This window comes from Lolium perenne, chromosome 5 (assembly GCF_019359855.2).
Source record: "Lolium perenne isolate Kyuss_39 chromosome 5, Kyuss_2.0, whole genome shotgun sequence".
Taxonomy (NCBI): Eukaryota; Viridiplantae; Streptophyta; class Magnoliopsida; order Poales; family Poaceae; genus Lolium; species Lolium perenne.
This window is the reverse complement of record NC_067248.2, coordinates 51585098-51598780: the sequence shown is the minus strand read 5'-3', so window position 1 is coordinate 51598780 and position 13683 is coordinate 51585098. Positions and strand designations below refer to the sequence as shown.

General features: G+C 42.6%; 2 protein-coding genes across 2 annotated transcripts; both read right to left on the bottom strand.

Annotated features, from left to right (window-relative positions):
* Positions 1–3540: 3540 nt before the first annotated feature.
* LOC127299171 (wall-associated receptor kinase 5-like) lies at positions 3541–6197 on the bottom strand. Its single transcript, XM_051329092.1, has 3 exons — positions 5241–6197; positions 4991–5149; positions 3541–4839 (listed from the first exon to the last, which is right to left on the bottom strand). Exons 1-3 carry the CDS (start codon positions 6106–6108, stop codon positions 3686–3688), a joined length of 2181 nt encoding a protein of 726 aa, XP_051185052.1. The 5' UTR covers positions 6109–6197; the 3' UTR covers positions 3541–3685.
* A 2707-nt stretch (positions 6198–8904) lies between these two features.
* Positions 8905–9814, bottom strand: LOC127303331 (pentatricopeptide repeat-containing protein At4g21065-like). Its single transcript, XM_051334074.1, has 2 exons — positions 9338–9814; positions 8905–8967 (listed from the first exon to the last, which is right to left on the bottom strand). The coding sequence occupies exons 1-2, from the start codon at positions 9812–9814 to the stop codon at positions 8905–8907; spliced, it is 540 nt and encodes a 179-aa protein (XP_051190034.1).
* Positions 9815–13683: the final 3869 nt, after the last annotated feature.

The following is a 13683-nucleotide window of genomic DNA, read 5'->3' as shown; positions in this document are numbered from 1 at the left end:
TATCTACCAATAGTGCTTTGCTGCATCTATGCATATAGCCTCAGTGAGTAAAGTATCTAATACATGGTACTGGCAATATAGTTGGCGCATAGGTCAGTGGCGGGGTCAGATTTTAGAAAAATGGGTGTATATCGATCCAAAAGATGGTCAAACATTCTGATTGCTTATAGGTATGTTCTCAATTATATAAATATTGTGTAGTGGTAAAGCTTTACGCCAAGATCATGATATTGTGACTCGGTTATGGCAGAGGATCTTTCATGTACTATTGTTTATAGGAATAGCTCTTGAAAATCAACTAAAGGGAAATACATTTCTGAAGGTAGCGATGTTCTTTTATTTGGAAATGCCAACAAATACTGATTCTGTTGACTGAACAATATGTCGCTGCTGCTGATCAGAAGCATATATATAGCTGCTGAATAGCTCTTGAAAATCAACTGATGGGAGGATTAATATATATGTAGCTGCTCATCCTCGAGGCCTGCTACGGCACATCTTGCTCTCGTATGTTTTTTTATCTCTCAACTTGCCTCACCTGATATGCTCAATCGGGTCTTTTGTAGATGATTTCTTCCAAAAGATTGAATTTTGGTGATGCATTTCCTCATTATCTTTTATGGAATGTGCACCCTGCGATGGTAGTAAACTGCATCTCATTTGGCTTCTGCAATTCTATAACTACAGCACTATTGCATTAATTCTTTGTTGGTGCATGCATTTCTGGTCCATGATTCATGGAAGAAAGTATTGTTCTGAAAATAGGTTAATTCTGAAAATTAGTACCTATGCCAACGCTTCTGAAAATTCGAATGTTACTTTTCTCGCCTAAATATAGTACGCTAGCTATATCGATGCAACTGGATAATATCTCGGATCAACAAATAGGTTACTAAGCCATTGCAATTTGATTCGGTTGATGATGTTTTGTTTCTGTCCCCAGAATCTCTATTTCGTATTGGTGTTGATCATGTTCACTCGCAGATGTAAAAACATGACCCATCAGGCCACTCATGTTAGAGATTGTGCAGTAGTTGGCATGTCTTGTGTAGAGAGTGGTGATGCTTGTTTCTAAGGAGGACGTATGTACATATGTTTTCAGTTTGAGCAGAGGATTTTTTTAGACGGGAAAGTTTGAGCACAGGTATATAGCAACTTACAGGTATTGCAACTTATTTGTCTTCACAGTACTGCTTTAGTTTCTTATGGTGGGAATCGGAGGTCTACCTCTTTTCCAAAAAAACATGGTAGATCAATGTCTTCCAGCCACTGTGGACATTAATATGATATACATGTTTTTTTTGTAGTACCATCATTGACTCCAACCTTTTTGTTGGTATTAATGATTAATAGTTGCATGTTTAGTGCTATTGCTATATTGTGGATTGTGATATCTTTGTGACAAGAAGATAATGGCAGTTTTTTTAAAGCACTGCAGTTGCTTGCTTTGATTTTGCATGTGTGCTTCCTATTGCTCAATAGAGTTATTTATAATTATAACTGTCCAGAGAAGGGTCGGTGCTTATAGAAGGATAGAATATAGATCTCCTGATGGACTATGCTTTCTTATTTGTTGAAGTGAGATATGATTGTTGGCTGGAGATTCAGAGCTCATAGAAGGTCATATTCCATTCCTGGATACAGTTCATCATGTATAAATCACTTCAGTTACACTTTTCTGTTGTCATTCCAATAGCCCTGCTACTATTTTAAGTCTACTGCAATCCATATGCATATTCAGTCAACTTTTTTGTCGTTGCAGTGATGTGATAAGCAGCCTACTTGTTGAAGTGCATCTCTATTAGATCTGTGAAACAAGCACCGTATTATATGGTTGTACTGAATGCAACTATCTAAGTCTTTTGCAGTTGGTGAAGAACCGTTTGGGATCCTCATTTTAACTGAAAGTTTCACTAAATCCATTAAAGGCTGTCAGGTATCTTCTAGCTGTGCAGGGATGTGTTGCAGTATAGGCTTTTCTTAGCTGAGTTTTAGTTCTAACATATATTGGTTCTAATGCAACACAGTTTTTAGAAATGGTGACTAATAGTTTCTTTGCTCTTAGAAATGATGATTTATATACTTCCTCCGATCCATATTAATTGACTTCAATATGGATGTATCTAGAACTAAAATATGTCTAGATACATCCATATTAAAGTCAATTAATATGAACCGGAGGGAGTATTTGTTTCCTGCAAGATATTGAAGCGCTAGAACTATAGGAGTGCAGCTTGCACGAATAAATAATGTTAATAACCAGTTTCTGCTACTTTGATTCTTTGACTAATAAACATGCCTGTAAATGTTTATTCCTGTCAAATGCAAGACACGTTTAAGACAGCTCACTGATGAGGAAAAATAACTTTAATTAAGTGTCTACCGTTCTCCCTTGATGGTCAACATATTGTGATGTAAGATTTGTAGGACTTCATGCAAGTCTTAATTCTATTCTTGCACCTTGCTTTCTACAGGCAGATTTATGAATTTGATATCAAGTCTTGTCTTTTAGATCTCTTTGAACAGTAACTGTTAAACGATTCATATGAATGATGTAGATCAAATTATGTGCACCTCGTTGTACAGCTATTGAAGTACCAAAACCCTGATGAGGCACGTAGTAATTCAGATATGTATGCTACCTTTAAGATTTCTAATTGGTATTCCATTTTTGTTAGTGAAGCGTTATTCCTTTTCCGTACCTCAGCCATTTTCACCTGCAATTTATTATATAGTTATGTGATTTTAATTAAAGCTCTGTTTTTATGTTCACTTTTTGGGACTACTCTAAGTTTGCTATTGTCGTGTACAAAACTTGGTGCCTGGTTTTAATTGTTCATTGATAGGCATTTTTTCTATCACCTGATAGAATTCTCGACCTTGTTAACAATCTTATAAAGAGAGAAATTAGGATTGTGTCCCGGTTAAACATGGCTCCTGAGGTGCAAGGCGTACTAACTGCTGCAGTTTTGGCGGTCCATCTTCTCCGAGCAAAGCCATAGGCCATGGACCTGCCGCTGTGCTCTAATTTGGTAGCAGCCTGACAGTTAGCGAGAGATCAGTTCGGGACGGGGCTACCTTACCGGAGTTCTGGACGGTTTGGAGTTAGAATGCCCAAATCCTAAGTTTCTGTTTAACCCCTTTTCCTTATTTATATGTATTTTATAGCTTCCCAGTTATATTACCTATCTATCTTAGACACCATCAGAGTATAACGATACATATTCTATCGGCTGTGTTGTATGGTAGTGTATTGCTATTGGTGATTTTCTGATCAACCTGGTTTGCAACCAAAGTATGAGTTGTGTACTTACTGTTGATTCATTTGCCTTTTATTTCTTGCTGATTATCGCCATGTATTCAATTACTGATAAGATATGGCTTTAATTTAGGCTCGGTTCGATCTTTGTGCTGGGATGCAGGTTCATCCTATATATTAGTGTCCATTAGCATATTATTAATGTGATTTTGTTTGCATTGATTTAGGCATTTCTCTCATGTATTAATTCTGCCATTTGCGCGATAGCGCAACAGGTCATCTAGTAAATAAAAAAGTACTAGCATCAGCCACACGTCATGCACTGATTGGATAAAAATACATGATGTATGGGGTGGTGCACCGTGAGGACCTCATTTTCTCTGTCCTTAATATATAGATGGATCTATGACACAAATAGCAATAGGGTTACCGAGGAAAATCCATAGATGACATGCATTCTTCCTCCATGCTGTAGTGCCTACTGAAGTTGTCATCATCCACATTGACATTGTTCTGTTCCAGTGGTGCGTTGTTTGCCACTGTTTGCATCGCTTCAAGTCTTGTCTCAACTTGCCTCATTGTGGGTCTATCTTCACCCTTTAAGCTTAAGCACATCACTGCTACCACTGCAACGTCCTTGGCTTCTTCACCCCCTTCCTCAATGACTTGCTGGTCTAGCATCTCGAAGAGTTTGCCTTGGTTCACTCGCAAGATGAACTCTGCAGTTAGACTCGCTCCTGGTGATGGCATGTGGACACATGGCTTCTTCCTTGTTAATAACTCCACAAGCATGACACCGAAGCTGTATACATCACTTTTCTCAGTGAGTCGCCGTGTGTGGTAGTACTCTGGATCCAAATATCCAAAGGTTCCTTGAACAGCAGTTGCAACTCCAGTTTGATCAATGGGGATGCCTCGAGAAGCTCCAAAATCTGATACTTTTGCTGTGAGCTGATCATCAAGTAGTATGTTGGCGGACTTGATATCTCTATGTACTATTGATATTGAAGCAGCTGAGTGCAGATAGGCAAGACATCTTGAGGTTTCAAAGGCTATTCTTAGCCGCTCTTTCCATGGAAATGATAGTGGGGTACTGGCATGAAGTTTATCATAGAGAGTGCCATTTGAAATGAACTCATAGACTAACAATGGAACTTCTGTCTCGAGGCAACATCCAAAAAGCTTCACTGCATTCCTGTGGTTTACCTGAGAAAGGATGGCAACCTCATTGATGAAATCATCTGTCTCTCTCTGAATTATAACTTTTGATTTCTTGATGGCAACAACACGTTGGTCAGATAAAATCCCCTTGTAGACAGTACCATGGCCTCCTCCTCCAAGTTTCCGAGCATTGTCGAACTTATTTGTCGCCTTTTCAAGCTCTTGTAAGCTAAACATCATCCTTTCAGCGATATCCTTGTCTACAAGCCGTTGTAGCAACAACCCTCTGTTCTGTTTGAAGAAAAATTCTCTCGACTTTTTTGCTTTCCAAGTGATGAGATTTCGTCTCACGAATAGAACAGCAATGATAATTAGCAGAACACCTACACCACTGCCAACCTTTAGCGCAATGGCAAATCCTGGAGACCACATAATCAATTGGCCCGCATCTCAGATTTTGAGCAAATAGAAGAATGTACAAAAGAATAACGAATACTGACAACACCAATAATCTTTACTTATCTTATGCCGGTATGAACATAAAGCATTATTTTGACATTTGCTTATTACCTGAGAATTTTTCTTTGGCCGATTTGGTTGAAGAACATCCATTTTGTTTCCGGGGGTTACCACTGGTGCCATGTGGGCAGGTACAGGTGTATGATCCTATTAAATTTGTGCACTGGCCAGAGCATGAGTACTCTCCTGGACGAGTACACTCGTTGATATCTGCAGTAGTAGTGAAGCTACTTATTTGCGTGCATAGTGTTGATTGCTGAAGTAATAGTATATGAAGAGTACAGGGAGTCTAGTAGCATACCTTGGCATCCATGTCGTCGGTAAGGGTTGCCTTCGTAGCCTCCCCGACAGTGGCATGTGTAACCTCCTGCTGAATCATCTTGTTTGATGTAGTCAAGGCACTCACCGTTGTTGCTGAGGCATCCAAAGTCACTTGAATTTCTAGCCTCAGCACATGACAGACTACTGAACACCCAACTGATAACTGTCCTGATCGGTACCCCCGGTATAGAGTGGACCACACCTCTGGAGGCACCAAGTGTAGTGTCAGCTAAGACCGCTTTCTGCAGCGTCATGTTGTTCCCGTTGCTCCACCATCCACCCTCCATTACAGCCAAGCTTGCATTGATTGGGGCGGTTATATCGCGTATACTTAAATCAATAGGGATCAGATTGCTATCAAATAGCAACACTTGCTGCTTCGGGTAACTGGACAGACAATCATATAACGTACTGGAGGCTGGTGCTGATTCGTGATCAAATGCAACTAGCATGATGAATCCGCACCCCAGCACTACGAGATCGTTTCTTATTGCCGACGTCGTATAGATGCTGCCGTTAAGGGGAATTGCCCATACTGCGTTGGTATCCTCATTCCTTGCTAGTGCTAAGCTGAGGATCCCGCTGTCGATGGTCACCGTGCTGTCTTGCGTCGATATTTCCAGAACTTCGACTACAGAATTTTCCATGAAGAGCTTTGGGGGATGGTATGTCTCGTTGCAGAAGAGCTTGAAGCTCTCGCGGTGGCATCCGGCTCCGAGGCCGAACGGGTAAGGAATGCTTATGTTCCCGCATATGCTGGCGCAGTTGGGTGATGCAACGTTGACTGAGACTAGCACTAGCATAGTGGCCAGAAGCTGCAGCAGGGCTGCTATACTTGCCGCACGCATTTGCGTGATGTGGTACGCTCAGCCAGAAGGAAGTGCTAACTAACCCTATGTTTGGTGTGTGTATATGTAAGCAATTGTGGTGTGGAACTGCAAACTGGGTGTGATTCCCTCTTCCTCTACTGCAAACCCTCGTATGCTATGTTTTAAGCTGTACAGACAGGGCATGTAAGATGCCGCTTGCGGGTAAAGAGATTAAGATCTGCTTATTTGATCGACTTTTTAAAGGACTTTTTCCATCCTTAAGTTTATGCTCATAAGATTTTTAGGGCTTTTTAAAGCTTATTTGCAGAGTGTTCACAAAAAAAATGATTCTTGGGGCTTGCAGGGTAATGAATCATTATCATGCAGGGAAAAGGTTTATTCATCTCAGCGGCATGCCTCTCTAGCTGACGAATTTTGTTCTGCAAATTCTAGTGAAATAATCATAACCAAACACTGATGATTACCTTGTGACAGGTAACCTTGTAACGTTCTTGCTAGGGATCTCTCCTCCAGATTGGGGACTCGAGGCTGTGGCTTGGAGAAGAGGAAGAACAAGTGTAGGAGAGACAGCAAGGGGGATAAGGAATTTTCTATTCAATTCGATAAGAGCCACAACTCGAGTTGGATGGCTTATAACACGCCTCATCCACACACAGCACAGGCGATTTAGTTTGCGAACTTCTTATTTTTAACGAAGTGTTCAGGAGGTCCGTTGTTTCTTGTAATTGCTCAAAAGACCCTATACCGTGTTTTCAATAGTCTAGATGTTTTCTTTAAATTAAATTTGCCTGGGCAAAAGTTAAAATGTTTGAATTCGGAAGAAAACGTTTGAAATCCTAAATCCCGTCCCATTACCTTCTTTTGGGCTCGCCTTGTCAAGTATTCCTGTTGTTCCTTAGAACGTTAACCACTGGATGTTATATCTCGCCGTCGTTGACTGTTCTCCATGTTCTCGTTCTTAATTAAATCATAACTTATTAAATATGTGTAATATCACAAAACTAAATTTATATACATTACGAATTATAGTTCAAACTACTTAAATAAATTAATTATGAGTATATTACAAATTATAGTTCAAACTACTTAAATAAATTAATTATGAGTATATTACAACTCATATGGTCATCCTTGGTGAACTCAAACATAACCATCCAACATTTAGGCATAACCTTTATTTTTGACATTTGGATCACAAATTATAATATGAGAGAATAACATATGATATAGTGCTTCATCCACAATTATAAAATCATCCACATACCATTTATTGCAAAATGCGACTTGGTTATCCAAAAATAAAGAAAACTACAAGATAATAATAATGCCACATAGGATGAAAATATCTACATGGCTTGCATCTTAAGCTATGGCAACTCATGCTTAAAGAGTTGCTATGGATGAGAGCATGACAACCAAGCATTTTGCTCATCAAACAAAAACAAGAGTCACTCACCTATGTGTCAGGCTACTAGAGCATGCTCAAGCCTATTCAGACATCATCCATTTGATCATCTAGTAACCCTTTGGTGGTATCCTATTATAAGTAGTGAGGGAGACCATACCCTAGTCAACCCAACATGATATCCACACATACATAGCCCTTATCTCCATCTAACTTGTGTATCACATGGTGATCATAAGTAAAATGTTAAGACCACAATCTAAGGGAGTATATGTGAGGTGATTATATGATAAACCCTAGTAGTAAGCCATATCCTTAAAACCAGGAGATTTAACCAAACAACACTTACTAGAATTCCACCCAAGATTGTGAGGCAAACAAATAAAACTTAAATTCTAAAAGTGCATTCTAACTATGTTTCTAAGAAAATATATATTTTTATGGGAAAATAATAATACCTCTAAGAAACCAAAGAATAGACCTATATATAATACCCCATTAACCTTTTGAATATCATTAATAATTTCCAAGTATTTAGAAATTGTTGAGCACATGAAATAATGCCAGGAGATTAAATCTACCAACAAGAAGCCAAGCACAAAGAATTAACCTTGTAAATTATTTATTTAACAAAAGTAGTACAAAATACAACCTTTATCTATCACTGGGTAATTTTACAAGTTTTATAAAAATAATTTAAACTTCAAAAGAATGAGTATTGGATATATCATTATTAAGATACCTATTTGAAAAGCTAACCATATTTAAAGTAGAAATGCACATTCCAATATTACTACTACTACCATACCATGTACTAATTGATATCTCCTAATTATTTTTGTAAAAGCCACACAGTTGTAATCATTCAAAACATAATGGAATTCAAATTGCAAATCTAAACCGAAAATAAAATAGAAAAGAAATAAGAAAAAGAGAGAGGGGTTTACCAGACCAAACAAGGCCATCGTAGCCCAACCGCCAGCCCGGCAGCAGCCCAACACGCGGCCCAGTCCACCGTCAGAACAAACCCACTCCACATACCGTTTCGGTATGAAAACAAAGAAAAACGCCGTCGTCTTCTTCCCTGGGATCGACATGCCGACGAGCCAGCTCCGCCACCTCCTCGTCAACGATAAGGACGCCACAGACGCCAGAGACTAGTCCAAAACCCTGCACAAACCTTGTCGCGTCCGTCCTATCCGTAAACATCAAGATTCGCGCCGAGAACATGACATACATCGCTGTTACATCTCAACCACTATCATCGGCGGAAGGACGATGTCAGCCACCTCCAGTGGTATAAAACCATCAGGATCATCATCATGCAACCCTTGTTCATCTCCGCTCTTCCAATCTCTCTCTCTGTATCCCTCAATCTCTCACAAGCTTCCTCGACTGGTCGTCGGCGCTCATATAAAGACGTCGTCGATTGAGAGCATCCCAGTGACCATGGAGTGGTTCTGCAGATGCACCTAGTTAAAGAATAAATCATTTATAAAGAGAACCATGTACAACATATACACATATATATCAACCAGTGAGCATGAGAATTCATCCATATTGCTAGCAACGAGTGAGCATGAGCATTAATTTATTCCCTAACCCCTCAGCAAGTGTTCATCTAGACACTACTGCTTGCATTAGCTTCCTAGTGCAAGTGCTAGTGGTTGTTGGTGCTGTTGTTGCTAGCATGCCATCTATTTGAATTACCTTGTGCTAGTGTGAATGCATTAGGACAGATTTGGATGTTCAATGCATTAGGAAAAATATGCATATACATGAATCGCCACCTATGCCAAAAGGTGTGTATCCCCATACAATACACCATAAAATTGGGCTTACTCCAAAAAGCTTCGCTCTGCACCGGTTCGACCTCTCGTCCTCCCTCGCTATCCTGATAGGAGTACCAGGAAGAGACTTGAGCAAGGCAAAGGCAATGGCCAGCCTCTCACTATGGTAGTTTAAGGCAGCCTCTTTCTCTTCCTCCTCTATATCTGCCAATACATTGCTTGTGCGAGGGACATAACCTTGGTGCCTCAATCTCTCAGCTATCTGAGCAAGCATTTGGTATATCTGCTCACTCTTGGGATGTGATCTATCGCCCATAACAAACTCATACACAGAGTTGCGGAGCTCCACAAGGCTATGCCCTGGGTTCTTTCTCACTCCATGCGTGATCATTGTCTTCCTAAGCACATGGACACACCTCACAACAGCAGCATACAGATCTGAGAGGAGCACATAGTCACCGCTGTGCCTAGGGTCAAGCTCAACCAGCCGTGCCCAAGCAGCCTCCTCAAGTTCCAGCTTCTTGTGCATAGCGCAAGCACCTAGCAAGGTCCGCCACACAACAGCCCCTAGAACGGCCAACGGCGGTCAAATCGCCAGGCGCGGCGCCCTATCCGACTCTGCAACGCCACAACGCGGTGTGCCCGTCGCCGTCACCACTATGTTGGTTTCACTCGGACCGGAGCCTATAAACCCCCCGCCGCCGCCCTCGCCCCACACCGCTCATCCCCGCTCCCGGCCCGCCCGCTCCCGGCCACCCCGCATGCCACATCTCATTTCATGGACCACGAGCACACCGGCACCACCAACCACCCAGACACCATGGACGCCGCGCTGCTGCTCGAGCCCAAGTTCGAGATGGAGCCCCTGCTGCAGCAGCAGCACTTGCCGTCGCCCCGCTACGTCGCGCTGAACCACCACCACCACCAGCATAGAGGGCACACTACGGCGGGCGGCGCGCGGCAGCACGAGCATTTTGTCGAGCACGTTGTGCTCGCGCGGGAGAGGGAGAGGGAGGGGAGGGGAGAGCTCACCGACGACGACGGCGGCAGGGGTGGAGGAGGACGTTGACAACGACGGCGGCAGGGGTGGAGGAGGGCACGGCGGATCCTCTTCCTTGATGCGGCGTCGGCCCCTCCTCCTTGACGCGGCGGCCCCTCCTCCTCCACGCCGCAACAGCTTGTGCTGCTGGTGGCGGGGATGGGTGGAGCGTGGCGGCATGCGGCCCTCGCGGAGGAAGGCGGCGGCGACGGCGACAGCAGCGCTCACCATTTCATACCAGGAAGGCGGCGACGCGCGGCGGTAGGGAGAGGGAGAGAGGGGTACGGGCAAGGGAGGGGGCACGGCAGGTGATATAAGCGCGCTATTTCTGTGGCGCACCAACACAAGTGCGCCACAGAATCACCTATTTTTATGGCGCACCCTATCCTATGTGCCACAGAAATAACGACACCAATTATTGATGGTGGCAGGATGTGAGCCCCACCCGTGTCAGGTACGCCACGTATACTGTTTCTGTGGCGTATATGAAGTAGGTGCGCCACAGAAATAAGATCTCATCTATAAGGCTTTTTCTACTAGTGGGGCCCGCGTCTCCTCGTCTCGCTTTTCGTTGTGTCCGGCGTGCCCGGAGCATCCCCGTGTAGCGGGGACGGGATCGGGGCACCGGACACCATATTGGACCGCGCCGGACAAAAAGTGGTTTTGGAGGACGCGGCTGGGAACGTTTTTCCGACGCGCCCCAAATTACTTTGGAGACGCTTTAGAGGATGCGGCTGGAGATGCTCTTAGCATCGGCAAGTAAGACTCTAGCCGATTCTTTATACTCCGTAATTTAGATTAGAGGAGTAAACTTAGAGTCAACGATGGAGTAAACTTAGATGAGTAATATTTGACTTCTCTAATTGTAGTCGATACCTTAAATTTAATTCCTCAAACAAAGTGGTCCTATGAAAGTTTCTTATGTCTTCGTCTTTCTTCCGGCGTCTCCATCTTAAGTAGAACCCCGCAGTCACGCACAGGAACAACATATCACTCCACACTGTTTCTATGCCATCCACCATACTACCTCCCGCGTCGCAGGCCCTACCGCCTACTCTTGGTCCCACTATGTCGCCGGTCACCCCACCACCTGCTCCCACAATTCCGCCCCATCTCCCCCAAAGTACCCTCCGCTAGCTCCCACCACTCCACCTCCGTCTCTGCCGGTAACGCCACCTCGTGCTGCCACCACCCCGCCGCCATCACCGGCCACCACTAGCCATGCCCCTCCTCCCGTGGCAACATCGCCTCCGGCAATGGCTCCCACCACTGTCTCGACTCCCTCCACCTCTCTGGTCAGCCCCAAGCCGCCCTCCCCCACCAGCGAGCGAGATGTCTCCATCCTTGTCTCCCACGCTCGCGTCCACGTCCGACTGCACATAACCGAACCGAAACTGAAAACCGAACCGAAAAAAACCTAACCGAAACAAAATTTCAGTTTTTATGGTTTTATGGTTAGGTTTCAGTTAGCAAAACATCAAACCGAAAGGACTTCGGTTAATTCGGTTTTTAACCGAAAAACTGCGGTTAAACCGAAAGAAACCGAACGCCCAGCCCGACACAAAATCCCGTTTACTAGGCCGGCCCAGCTTCCTGCATAATCTTAGTATAGCACCTAAAATGATTAGTGTACACGTAGTCTGCTCTACTGTGATGGTTCGGCCCATTGTTTTACTGCGTATGTAACCACAGGTTGCAAGTTCAACTCCTCAAATTGTCCTGTAGGTTTATTTTGGCCAATTAATTTTTTTCTTCCTTTTACTACTTGGCAAAACCTTTAGCACGGCCATACAAAATACATCCATATTTTAATTTATTCAAAATTACTTTCTTTTTTGTTTTTCTCTCTTGCAAAATCTTTAGTAAGATCATACAAAATATAGAAAATAAAATATATGACCATAAAAGTTAGTTTTCAATCCAAAATTCGCGTCAACTTTGGTTAATTTGGTTATTACCGAAACCGAACCGAAATTTAATGGTTATTACCGAAACCGAATCGTATATGTATACATAACCGTATTAACCAAAGTATTAAAATCGTATTTACCGTATAACCGAATAAACCGAACCGAATTAACCATATTAACCGAACGTGCAGCCGGACGTCCACGGTTTTTTTTTATGAAGTTCCTCGCTGCCGGCAAGATTACAGTGTTGGCGAGGGTCGCCAGAGTTGCGAGGTCGTTGGGGGTTTCATTTTCCTGCTCACCAGGGTGACCGGTCGTCGGCGGGCGAGATAAAAGGATGGCTAAATTTTAAGGAACGGTAATCGCAGATGAATATAAATAAGAGACTTGGGCTTGAAGCTTGATTTAGAGGAGTAAATTTTTTTGCTCCTCTCTAAAGATTTGACGTATTAGATAGATGTGGTTTATAGCTTCCTAAAAGGAAAATTTTACTCCTCTAACCGACTCCAAGGAATCAGCTAGAGATGCTCCAAGAGATGCAAAATCGGGAAGATGAGAAACATCATTAACACTTACCGTCGCTGGTTACCAGAAAGACGAGAGACGTCGAATCAACATTACCAAGAAAAACAAGAAGAAATCAAATCAACCAAAAAAGTTAACATGAACCTGCCATAAAACAGGAAACACCTAAAACACATGACTTGGAGTCGGTTACCAAACATATATACCGGATAAAAAAGAAAAGTAGACAATGGTACAACATGATCGGGTCACTAGTAGAAAATAGGGCTTTCGTCCGAAGCCCCTGGTAGCTTTAGTTCCGGTCGCATTACGAACCGCGACTAATGTGAGCATTAGTCCCAGTTCAACCAGCGCGGGTCACAACCACCCTCTAGTTCCGGTTTGTTTGGAATCTTTAGTCCCGGTTGGAGGCACCAACCGAGAGTAAAAGGGTTACGGCAGGCTGCCTCTGGTTCAACAGGGACTAAAGGTTTTCATAGTTTTTTGCTCTCCACGTACCCCCCCCCCCCCACACACACACACACACACACACACATGCGTATCGCCTTTTTTAGCTTTGTAAAATACAAAAAATAGATGGAAATTTAAAAAAATAATATTTTTTGAGATTCCCATGTATTATGTCATCTACTTTTAATGAGAATTAACAAATATAAATTTCGACTTTTTTTATGCAAAATTGTGCCATGTAACGGCAAAATGGGATTTCTGGTTGCATACGAAGTCGAGAAAACGTTTAATATATGAAAATGTATCTACGTGAAATTTCCCATTTGAATTCACTCAGGAACACCCGGTTAGCCAATTTTTAGATTCTCAAACTGCCAAAAGGAAGTATGAAAAATTTCAGGTTTTATGTTTTGCAAAAAAAATTAAAAAATTATTTTTTTACTTACTCAAAATTATTATTACTTCATTATTTTT